The sequence below is a fragment of the Haemaphysalis longicornis genome, unplaced genomic scaffold (genome assembly GCF_048455015.1).
Source record: "Haemaphysalis longicornis isolate Haplotype H1 unplaced genomic scaffold, Haemaphysalis longicornis Haplotype H1 scaffold_2, whole genome shotgun sequence".
NCBI lineage: Eukaryota > Metazoa > Arthropoda > Arachnida > Ixodida > Ixodidae > Haemaphysalis > Haemaphysalis longicornis.
Genome location: NW_027526295.1, coordinates 151,388,323 through 151,400,624, shown reverse-complemented (window position 1 = coordinate 151,400,624; position 12,302 = coordinate 151,388,323). Strand labels below are relative to the sequence as shown.

Below are 12,302 nucleotides of genomic sequence, written 5' to 3'. Positions count from 1 at the left end.
AACCACGGATTGCAAGAAACGTGCTAGCAGTAGTGCTACCTTGATGCGATCCGTGTTCATGAGGTGCTGAGCCATAGACTTTGCGAGGATCTGGAAGAAGAACCAAGACTGGTGCAGGAACTTGTGCACAACCAGGAAGTCGGCGTTGTCGGGGCCCAGAAGAGACGACAGCGCACGTGTCAATTCTTCGTGCACAGTTGTCTGCTGCGAACCTTGCGGTGGCTCCGTCACAAACATGTACTGCGGGAAGGAAAAGTAAGTTTACAAATGCAGAAACGGCGGTGGAGATGTAGTTTAAGGGGGCAGACTGGTCTTCGAGCTATTTTTTTTATTTACCAACCAATTTTAATAAAACTGCTGAGTACTATGAGGGTTTCTGTGCTTATTTCAAACCTGCAACTAGATTTTTTGCAAGTTTATTATTTTAGAGATAACTAATGATTAATTGCCATTATTTTTGGTCACAATTACAAAATAACCATGCCATGCAGAATGAAAATTACCCTGTGGCTAGGCAGACAAATGACAGAATACAACGTTGGAAGAACTTTTTTTATTTACCATGTTTAGTCATTTTACAACACACTGAACTTCATTCCTCCCGCACTCTGCGAAAAATGGCTCACAGGTGGTGTCAAGTTGAACACAATCATAATTTTCCAAAGCCTCCATTTCAAACATTCGTTTCCAACATTGTATTCTCCACACATTTAAATATCTGAAGCAAAAAAAAAAAATAACAGCTGTACCTGCTCTGGGTACTGAGATATCCGAGGGCGAAATGCTAGCTTCGCATTGCAAGAAAAGTGCCGTTTCACCGTCAAATTCTGCACTAACTGAGCGGTAGAGTGCACTTTACAATGCCATGTACAATAAAATATGGTGCCTTTTGACGAGGAAATTTGCACACTGATAGATAAATGACCGTGGATGCCGAAAATGCCATTACCGTATTTACTCGCGTAATCCTCGCACTCGCGTAATCCTCGCACCCCTAATGTGAGCCACCAAAACTTGGATTTTTTGGTTCCTCGCATAATCCTCGCACCCCCAACTTTGCAGCGGCGAAAGTTGCCTGCTCGCGAAACCCGCATGGTGCACGCGCTCTCCAACGCGCGCCCTCCCCCGCCGCCTCTCCGTTCGGCGGAGAGCGCTGTGTATCCAAGGCCATCCAGGCGCCTTAACAGCCTGCATGGCTACTCCCTAACAGGCGCCCTAACACGCTACTCACACACACGGAATAAAAAATTACGCATCGGAAAGAATGTTTTGACACTGTCCTTGAGCCGGTTTCGCGTGCGCGCAACTAGACGATGTTCGCGCAGCCCGCTGTCGTGTCGTCGTGTCGCCGTCGTGGTCCCGTCGTGTTGAGCGGCAGCAGTCAGTGAGTCACTCGCGTCAGTGGTGGATAGCTCGCTGCCATTTTGAGAACTTTTTGATCTCTGTTTTGTGCTTGGTGCCACTTCGCCATGGGGAAGAACGCCAGCTACACTGCCGCTTTCAAATTGAAAGCGATAGAGTACGCGATCGAACACGGCAACCGCGCCGCAGGCAGGCACTTTGGCATCACCGACTTCAACGTGCGTTACTGTCGAGCTTCGCAAGTAGGGCACGCACATGACGACGACGAGATAGGGCGCGCGTCAGAAAGCAAAGGCGGCAATTTCATGATCGCTGATCGACGGGATACTGTTTACGTTGTAAATTATAAAATAAAAAGAAATAGCTGCTGTTGGCAACACTGAGCTTACATATACAAAAAACGATCGCTACATTTAGCGGGATTGGCAGAAGGCAAATTGGCAACACTGAGCACCGTATTTTTTTCCCCGCAAAATTCTCACACCCCTAACTTCGCATTGACTTTTCCGAAAAAAAAGTGCGAGGATTATGCGAGTAAATACGGTATTCAGAAAACATTTTTTTTACCTAGTATTTTCGGCCCCGAAGACCCATCTGCCCCCTTGAGCAATTAAAAATTCTAAACCCTTACTTGTTTCAGATTAAAATTGATTCGGAAATGAGTAATGGTGTAGAGGGAGGGAGAGGGGGGGAGAGAGAGATTACCTGCACGTAGCTGTGCAGGATGTCCTCGCGGCCGGCCTCGTGTACGCAGGTGACCAGGTGGATGAGCACGCGCACAGTGTTGAGGGCGACCTCCTCGCTGCCCGTGCTCACCAGCAGACGCAGCAGCTGGTTCAGCGCTGTCGGCAGGAAGTGCACCATGCTGCTGCCTTCCACCGCGTGCAGGGCCTATGGGTGGCGCACCACCATGCACACGAGCACGGGATCAGACGTAGCACGACAGAGAAGCTGCCGTCTTAACGCGTGTTCGCCCTCCCCATCCCCACAAAGAAGATGGGATGGGGGAGCAACCGTTCATTTGAACTAAAGCAAACTAGCCTCTGCTACAGCTGTCCTAAAGAGCTGCTCGCTCGTGGCGACAGTCGAAACCGGATGTGTCGAACTCAAAAGGAACGGGAAAGCAGTTTGATGTATGGTAATCAGTAATTCGATATACAAAGTGCGCAAAAAGATTTCAACAGGATGTTGAGGATGTTTGGGGTTTATGAAGATCATTTTTGAAATGCATGAGCTCGATATAATTGAGTTTAGCTGTGTCAATACATCTTAGCTGCAGTCAGAAATATAACAGGAACGTGGGCGTTCAGGAAAGAACATGACAGTGCAACAACCGGATGGCATAAAACCATTAACCTGTTTTGAGATGCTTCCTACACCGCTGGGTACATCACTCTAAAAGCAACCGTTATTCAAACTCTTAACCTCCTGCACTCGATTTTTATTTCGACCCATACAATTTAAGGAGTGTATCTACGCAACCCCTTTCTATTTCTCTTTTATTTTCCTTTCTTTATCTCAGAACAAACACGATCTTTCCAAAATTTCATGCATGGTAGTGTACCTAAAATACAAAACATGGTCTTTTTTAACTGCGAGAAACCTTGGATTCTGAAGAAAACTTTGAAACTAGAACATGAGAAAAAAAGCAACAAGAATTGAATGTTTTTGAAAACACACTAACAGTTCACGAAGAGTAACGAGAAATAAAATTCAGGGTCATTCATTTAAAAACAAAATGGTTATGTGAAAACTAAGAACACATACACGAAAAAAACAATTTTTAATGAGCATTGCACATAAAAAAGAAAACATTAAAGATCATTTTGCAGCGAATTTTACATGTGCAGTGGTAGTAGCTATACACCGGTACCACCCTGCAGAGCTTCCGGATTTCCCCCATTTCATGCAAAGTAAATCTGCCTATGCACTGAACAGCCAAGAACGCAGTCCCAATAGAAAGTCACACCAAGCCACTGACACAGAAGTTCACTGGCCATGCTTTGTGTTTAAAATGGTTTTTGTAAGGAACACCTACAATGCAGCAAGGGTCTCAAGGTACTGCCATTGTTTTTTGGGGGTTTTTTTTGTCGTCACAATAGTAAATGTTCAAAAAATAGCCAAACATTTTAGGGCCTAGTTAAGTATTTCTCACCGACTATGGTGTCATAATTAGTTTTTTATGCTGCACCCCACCTACGCACATGACGTGTACAGTGATGGCAATTCAACTTCTCGTTTCTGGAGCAATGAGCCAGATTTCCTCCCTTTACTGAACGTGCATTATTATGTTTTTTTTTTTTCCCTGTAGTTTTATCTCAGATACTTCTTATGCTAACAACAAACTGTGTTGCACCATCCATGACAGACGCGACATTCACATTAGCTTACGTATGAGAGTTTACCCTGGTAAACAAGAGGTGTGCTAATATTCAAAATTTAAAATACTCCCCGATGGTTCTTGCTATTTGACTCAATTTGCAGCACGGTTTTACCATTCCAAGTATTTAAAGTTCTCGAATATTCGAAACTTACGGATAATAGAGCACAGAAAGCTGGCTCTGCTGCACAACATAAAAATTTTCAACAGCAAAACTAAGAAAAAGAGCCTAACACATGTAAGCCTTGTGTGAAATGAGTGTATGCTACCTATTGCGTATGTTATCTGAAGTGGCATGCTGCACGTGTAAAATTTATAAGCTCAAGTTTCGTGCCAATACAGTGTCATGAATGAGGAATCAAAAGCAATTACTTATTGGCTTGCAGTAAGGTCAAACCAGCCACCGGCATGCCTTGCTTCTTTTTCAATGACTGGACGGACCAGTCAACCTAGTTCTGTGTTCACAACAAGTTGAGGGACCCATATTTCTTCATGGCAGTGTGTGGCCCAATTTTGTTTGAAAGACTTGCCATCTTGCCTTCCTCTTTCATTTTTAATTCCTCGTACCATTTTCTTATCAAGTACAGTACATGAACGCTCAAATGTGTTAGCTCTCACTGCCGAAGTTATCTTCCCTGAAGCTGTTGTAGACAAACTCCTCCGGGGTTAGCCAACAACAGCTGCCCTGTAAAAGGGAAGAAAAAACTTGGGCCTGCTTCTGCACCCCGGCTGTGCTAACAAATCCATCGTGCATTACTACAAGCACACCTGGTGTGACCTTCCAAGTGGGGACTGCGGTGTTGGCGCAATCACCGCACACGCACACAGGTACGACGAGCATACCAACCTTGACCACCTTCGAGATTTCCCGGCCTGCCTCAGTGCCCATTGAGGAGATTGCCTGCTCCTGCATGGCACACACAACCTGCCGTCTCTCTCGGGGGAAGGGGAGGAAAGTGGCAACATGCACTGGCCGCACCCTCCTCCTCCCTGCACACATGCCTCCACAACAGCCCACACTCCGACCCCCTCCTCACCCCTCACACGCACAGACCGACTGCCGTGCCCTGAACAAACACTCGCGCTGACACGCGTATTTAGGTGAAGCTGGCTACTTAAATTTTGAGAGATTCCGAAGATTTCGATCTGGCACCCAAACAAAAAGGAAACCAATAAGGTAGAAAACAACTCAAAAAAGTTTAAAAAAATTTTAACCTTTAAAAGGATAAAGAAACATTTATGAGATAGTATAACTTCTAATTTTTTTTTTTTTCATGCTAACTGTGCTTCCTCAAGGTTAATGTAAGCATGTCTACTGCAACCGGGTTCACAGGCTGTTTATTTAGGATATGATGCATACTCTTATATACACCAAAATAAAATTTTCCTAGAAAATTTCCATAGTATTGTACATTTAGTGCAGACCAAGAATTTTGTTTTAAGAAGTTCTATAGTATTGTACATTTAGTGCAGACCAAGGATTTTGTTTTAAGAAGTTCTATAGTATTGTACATTTAGTGCAGACCAAGAATTTTGTTTTAAGAAGTTCTATAGTATTGTACATTTAGTGCAGACCAAGAATCTTGTGCATATGAGCTTGTGTGTTTTGGTTCTTCCCCCGTACATAGTGCAGTTTAGTGATCCACGTACCATCGACATATCCAGCTTATACATTAATTAATATGCAGTGACACCATTCTGAACTTTTTCTAGGAAAAAAAAAAGAACTAGAGTTAATGTTGTTAGACTGTTAGAACATAAATGCGACTAAAAAGCTCAACGTCAAAGTAGTTTGGCTGTTAATAGTTTCTCCAAAGAGCGAAGCTCTTTACTTGAATCTCAGACACAACCAAGGTAGATTGTTAAAGCTTTAAAGCATAAGATAGACCAAACCAATGTGAATAAGGACATGCAGTTGGAACTCGATTATATTAAGCCCAATTTTACAGATTTCACAATGCCAAGAACAGTGCTTTATTTCCAAATCATAAGCCATTGGGATGTATTTTTTTGGACTGAAGCTCTATATTTTACATAATATTTTACGGTTTCTATACACTTCATTTACTCGGGTTCCAACTGCATTTTGAACAGTTTATTAATTGTTTGAGTTGTTAATTTAACAGTACAGCATAACTGATATTACATCACCCTAGTGACAACATTGAGTGTGTGGCTTCTGTGCATGTTTTTCTCTACTTATTTCAGCCTACGCACTGTGGCTGCTCAAAACCTGTCGCTGTATTTTGTATTATACAGTTGACTTCATTACAAGAAGGTTCACGTGTAATTACTCAAGTTTTAATTATAAACCCTAGCTGTACACATCTTACTTACGTTACACATACAGTCAAATCCCGCTACAAAAATTGACAGGACGTGCGAAAAATTTCATTGAAGCAAAAATTTGTTGAAGTGAGATCTGCCCCAACACACCACGGAAGGGCAAGAAAAATAGCCCCATACATTTCCGCATCATTGGCCGCATAATACAATGTTTAGAAAAAGGAGTGACATGCAGTAATATCTTGTGTATTTGGATAGCAAACATACCAATGGTTATATGCTTTTTTACCTACATGTAAAATGTGTGTTACGGATGGAGCTGAAGAAATAGAGGCACAAAATGTATTGCTGTACAGCAAGGTGTATCCAGCGAGCTGATTACTTGCAGATAGCTGCTAGGCCGTCAGAAGCCCCCTTTCGCTTGTGGTAGGAGCGGTGCCATTATCTTATCCTCAGACTGGGCACGGCAGCAACTGACCTCAGCAGGCAAGCCGAGCGCGCTTGCATTTAACGCGATTGTGCGTTCGCGACTAAGATAGGATGACACGGGTTTAAGACTAAACCCAAAAACATTATTTTTGCTTTTGAATTTGAGGAATTGCAGAAGAAAAACTGCAAGAACAGCTGCTCACAATTATACATGACGGCAGAGCACACTCACATCAGTTAAAGGAGCCATGAAGACAAAATACAAGTTTGTGTTATTCGAAAGATTTCATGTTTTGTAGTGCCTCCAGCGCTTGTCCGAATGCAAACCATGCTTTATTCACTGAGAAATGAATGAATTTAAGTTAAAATATTGATTTTCCCGCTAAATCGTGTGTTTTCGTGGTCTGCAATGACATCACAGGAACCGACCACTCAGGGTCCCTTGATTCACGCGTCCACCGTACAGGGTGGAGACACGTATACGGTGGCGCCGCCATTTTGATTCGCTCGCTCGCCGCCGAAGCAAGTCATTGTATCAAAGCCGCACTAAAATTATCGCCACAACGCAGTTAACTGGCGAATTTTGAATCATCGTATCTGTTTCGCATTGCTGGGTCTCGTGGGAAACGAAAAAAACAAGGTATTGAGAACATTGACCCAATTGCAGCCGCACGGGACCGTTCAAAGGGTGTCTCCACTCTGTACGGCAGCACTGGTATCCTGGCATCAAGGTACTCGTGCGTTTGTTTACGTTATTAAACTTCTTTTTTGTTTTTTTGTTTTGTTTTTTTCCCTTGACTGTATTTAAATCTGGCTTGTTTTCATTCCGGGAGAAAATCGTTTCGTGAAACAGTGCTCGCTCGACAAATATGGTTCGTTGCGTCAATCAATCAGCCAGTGTTGTCTGAGACAACCCCAAAGCCCCGCAGTTCTGTGCAGCTAAACAAGCATAGTGCGCACAGTACACACAGCAGTACGCATCGGTACTTCTATGTTTACATGTGCCTTCGTAACTTGCACTGTTTTTTCCACCATTCTTACGGCTTTTAAGAGATTGTGCCCTAAATTTAAGCGCAAATAACTCGTTCGGCAAGCTTATAAGCTCTGCTTAATTTGCGTTTGCTTTTTCCGCCCTCCGCCAATCCTAGAGCTGTCACATGTGACATCATAGGTTCGGTTGCAGGAAATGAGCTAGTGGGTCACATGGCCATTCCCTTTTTTCCTAATTATGTAGCTTATTTGAGCGCAGTTTCCATTAAAAGTGGTGTCAGTATGATTCTATCGAGACAATCTTTTGAATGAAACAAACTTGTGTTTTCTCTTCATGGCTCCTTTAAACTGGATACGGATTGGCTGTAGTCCGGCTTGGTGGACCGGGCCTGCACCTCATGTAAAGACGGCCAGCCACATCATTATCACCAGCAAACAATGGCGTCCACCAATGACTACGAGTTTGTTTTTGTTTTGGGTAGCAGTGTTGGTGTATGGCGTACGTTTTCAATGAAACTAAGCGTCCTGAATGTATAAGAAGTTAGAGATAGCTGGTGTTATGCTTATTTTATTGTAAAACAGATGTTCAAACCAAGCCCCAATAAGCGAAAATTTCGTTGAAGCGATAGTAAGCCAGACAAATGGTTCGTTGTGGGGAGAACTTTGTTGCATTGACTTCTATGTATAACTGATGGAGAATCGGAAGTATTTCGTTGAAGCGGAAATTTCGGTGAAGCAGAAATTTTGTTGAAAGGAGTTTGTTGTAGTGGGGTTTGACTGTATATGGCTTTGTGTAGACTAGGTACATGGGTGTACCATAAAAAAAGCCTTCAAAAAGCTGCGGTGGCACTTCTGAGCCAAATTTAGGATGAATGTGTTCTATTAAATGGGTGAATGAGCTGTACTTAATGCAAAAAATTCTTAAAAACAATGATAAGGCACCAAAGCTGGCTTTAAGGAGCCTAGGAAAGTTTCAATAACTGAGAAATGTTGCCAAAATTGCATAGGAACCTAAGTACAACTTCTAGGGCCACTAGTTTCTGTGCCTTGGTGAAAGTGTGAAAGCTGCCAACAAGCCTAACTTAACCTTTCTTTTCTTAGTCAAAGAACGGCCTGCGAATGCAGTCGGCAAGCTTAAAATGCCATCATTTCAAGCCTCTGGATAAAATAACCAACAGTTCGATTAAATGTTTTACATGGTCCCTGAAACCTAAAAAAGGAGCTAAAAAGGCGACACAAAACATAAACAATTACAGGTAAGACACAGAAACCTCCCAAATGTGTCCTGGTCTGCACTAAATTTACAACTCTGAGTAAAGCAATCATCATTATAAAGTCGACTAATTTCCCATATACATTTCATTTTTGTCTTACGAAAATGACAACAATTACTTCATTTTTTTGTAGCTGAATGTACGGAGGCTTTTAGTGCCATAATTGAAATTCAGGAAATGTAAACTTCTGATGAACTCCGAAACAAAGACAAGCATCATCATGCCGTCACATGACTCTGTCATGCTGCGTGCCAAGCCACCAACCAGGGTTAATCGGTCACGACACCGCGAGGAGAGGGCAGGTTGCATATTAGTAGCCATGCAGGAACAGACAGAAAACTATTACACCCAAAGAAACCACCACATGTACAGGCTAACGAGCATGTTAACGAGTGGTGACTACGCTCGAACAGCGTCAGTGCATCCCAGTTCGTTGAAGCAAGTACCGAATTGGCAAACCGTTTAGTGTGCATAAATAAGCTCAACGAAGTTGCTAGGTTGGTCTACAGGGGCAATGCTTCTACTTCTCACAAAGCAATGTCAAGCTAACAAAAGCTCTATACTTTAGTCATCAGCTCCTCCATGCGCTGAAGATGATGAAGATAAAAAAACAAATTGCACAAATTTTATTTTGAATTCCTCAGTCACCTTTACGGGTGTCAACTAAGCAACAGCCGCCTATATAAGCATAGCGTACTTACAACTAGCCTTTGTGAACCAAATTACAGTTACTTGAAAAGCATTGCATATTTACTTGGGATGAAATGTAAAAAGGATGGTTGGAAAAAACAAAAAAAAAAACGACTTCAGCTGCACGCTTTGAGAGAAAATAAATTGTTCATTATAGTATTGAGTGCACGGCACAAAAGACAGCATTTATGTAATCGTGTGTATAACTTAGAAAAAAAAAGTGACTCGTCAAAATCGACAAGATATAAATCATCACGCAGACAAGGCAAAAGCACCCAATTAACGTGCAGCTAATTTCTGCACAATGACATTCTAAAGAACAGCCCATGCTCTCATTTCGTGCTATTCATTTTTGTGCTTGCTAAAAAAGTGTCACAATGAACAATCCAATGCCACACTCATTCAATAATCATGCAAACAAGGCAATGCTATTTGTTCTTTCAGCAAAAAAGGCATAGAAATGCCACTGTAATCTCAAAACATTTTGAATTGCTATTTATTCTATTAAACGTATACAAATGTAGCAGCCAATGATACCCAGAATTGTTTCCCACATCTTTTCATGAACACTATTAATACAGAGAAAAGTTTAATACATAAATAAAATAAAGACTAAGCAAAGACGTTTATTTAGTGACTTTTGCCATTCCTATTGGCCGCAACTGTGAGACATCAAGTTTATGTATGTACTGACTGTAGATACATAATAATCATTTTTAGAAAATGCTGACATAAAACGTAAAGAGGCTTCCTAGATGTCCTGCATTTTCTTTTCCAGATCCTTGCCACAAATAGAGGATTAAACACCCTCAGTTGAATGCTAGAGACAATATCCTGCATGGCAGATTATTTCCGGATGTCCCTGAAGAACTGTCTTCAAATTCGCCTACTCTAAGCCGAAGTCGTTCTGACCTTCGTTCTTGTTTGTTTGAAAAATACAGTGAATACACAGAAGAAACATTTCCAGTACGATCCCCAGAATAAACACCTTACACTGCAAGCATAGCCAAAATTATACCTTTACACTATACCTATACATGGCATAAGCGCACAGTAAGGAGCTAGATGCAAACTAAGCCAGCAGGGCGAGCGTTTACAAAACAGCTGCAGTAACCAAGTTCTCTTTTTCTTCTTCTTAACCAGGCTGCAAAAACCTGCCACCTCCTGGACAGACTAAAGTCGCACTTTTCCCTTCTTTCATATGTGATTTACAGCTAACAGCCAAAGCTCCCGGCATCGAGGCACTTAGAGAGCTACAATGTGCAAAGCACCCCACTGCGAGGCAACAGCTGCCCCCAAATATCATTATCATCATTACTGAAACAAAAAGTTACACAGAAAAATTTTCCTGCCATTACAAAAGGGATATCACTTTCAGCGTCTTAATACACAATGACCACAGTGTAACAACGACAATTAACGTGCCCCAAAACTTGCACAGTGTGCACTACAACAAGGTGCTTGCACCTCTCTAAGCACTTCCCATGCTCAAATTTTCTGCTGAAAGCATGCTAACACAAGAGGTCACGGTGCACATATGAGCAGCACTCACCTTGAGAAGCGTGCTCGTCTCGGTGTCTGGACCTAAGACTTTTGTCTCCAACAGTTTCTGGCAGTGCACAAAGAAGTTGTGCAGGTGCTGGTCCTAAAGAAAATCGGGGGAAGAGGAAAAGAGATAGGCTGTGATTAGGTTGCGACGACATGCTGCATAAAGCAACAACAGGAAACGGTTGCCGTGGCGCCCTGAACAGGTTGTGAGGGCAAGGGTGGAACCAAAAAGGCCACGTGCTAACACACAGAGCAAGGTTTTGTTGATATAGCAATAGTTAGAATGTTGCTCAGTAAGGAAAATTAATTATGTAACTAATAATTTACTGTCCCAACAAATATAATGGCACTATGTCAGTTTGGAATAAATGAACAAAGAGACGCTTAAAGCGGCATAGTGCAGGGGGGATAAAACCCCTTTCGTAAGAAAGACACTGCTGAGTTGGTGTAACAAAAAAAAAAGCAACAGCACACATGATAACTCTCTTTTAACAACAAGAACTCAGAAAGAACACTAGAAAATGACAGAAATCTTTCGTTTAAATGCCTTCCTTGAAAAAAGTTGAAATCAAAGATTTATTTTTAAGAGTACAAGAAGTCATTGTTGCTGCGAAATCAGGTATTTCATGCAACACAACACACAACATGCACACGTGCACACACATAGAAAAAAAGTAAAGTAAGCCCAAGTGCAGAATCGGAATTTGTTGAACAGAAAAGCAACTAAATCTATGTTTCAGATATGCAAGCCATTATTCGGGATAATTTTTATTTTTGATGAAGTCTATTACTCTCTTTTCTTCTTTTTTTTTTTTTTAGAAATTTCTTTCTGTAAGGGTTCCAGGCGCCAGCGACGCTGCAAAGTCGAACGCGTGGGAAGCGGCGGTTCCGAGAAGTGGGAATGAATGACTTTATGGCAGCCAGCTCGTTAAGAGCAAGCGGTCTCTGGGTCATGCCGTTCGCGGAAGGACACATTGTCTGGGGTCGCAGCTGCGCTGTCGCGTCGTTTTGGCCGAAGTGCGTGGTGTAGCCGTGGAAAAACATTGGTAGCCTGGCGACTCAAATGGAACCCCGAGGGCATGGCGGCCGCTGGCTCGGGCCCCACCGCAGTTTCCATTAGCGGGTTGTAAAGCCATTTGGTCCGTCGAGCGGCTGGAGACGGGGAGCGTGGAGCTGTCAACTGGGGTTAGACAGCGGCCGATTTACGGCGATAGCTTTCCTTTTGTTGGCCAGTGCGCGCTCGGAGCGGAGGCGGGCGAGGGAGCGCGCGTTGCGGCCCGGGATGGGCGCGGCAGAGGCGACGCCTGAGCCGGCCGCCGCGTCCTTTTGTCCCTACGCGCTGT

The 12,302-nt window shown here is 42.9% G+C and overlaps 1 protein-coding gene across 6 annotated transcripts in view; it reads right to left on the bottom strand.

The window, feature by feature from the left end:
- Positions 1-12,302, bottom strand: part of Ziz (dedicator of cytokinesis protein Ziz) — a 181,445-nt gene that overhangs the window by 41,972 nt on the left and 127,171 nt on the right. For 4 of the 6 annotated variants that reach the window (XM_077698399.1, XM_077698400.1, XM_077698396.1 and 1 more), the window contains exons 21-24: positions 10,964-11,056; positions 4,590-4,649; positions 2,068-2,253; positions 40-240 (exon numbers count right to left, since the gene is read on the bottom strand). In XM_077698399.1, the coding sequence (XP_077554525.1) occupies positions 40-240; positions 2,068-2,253; positions 4,590-4,649; positions 10,964-11,056 (540 nt within the window). The remainder of the gene's footprint in view (positions 1-39; positions 241-2,067; positions 2,254-4,589; positions 4,650-10,963; positions 11,057-12,302) is intronic. The other 2 variants (XM_077698401.1, XM_077698398.1) reach the window with 1 other exon arrangement.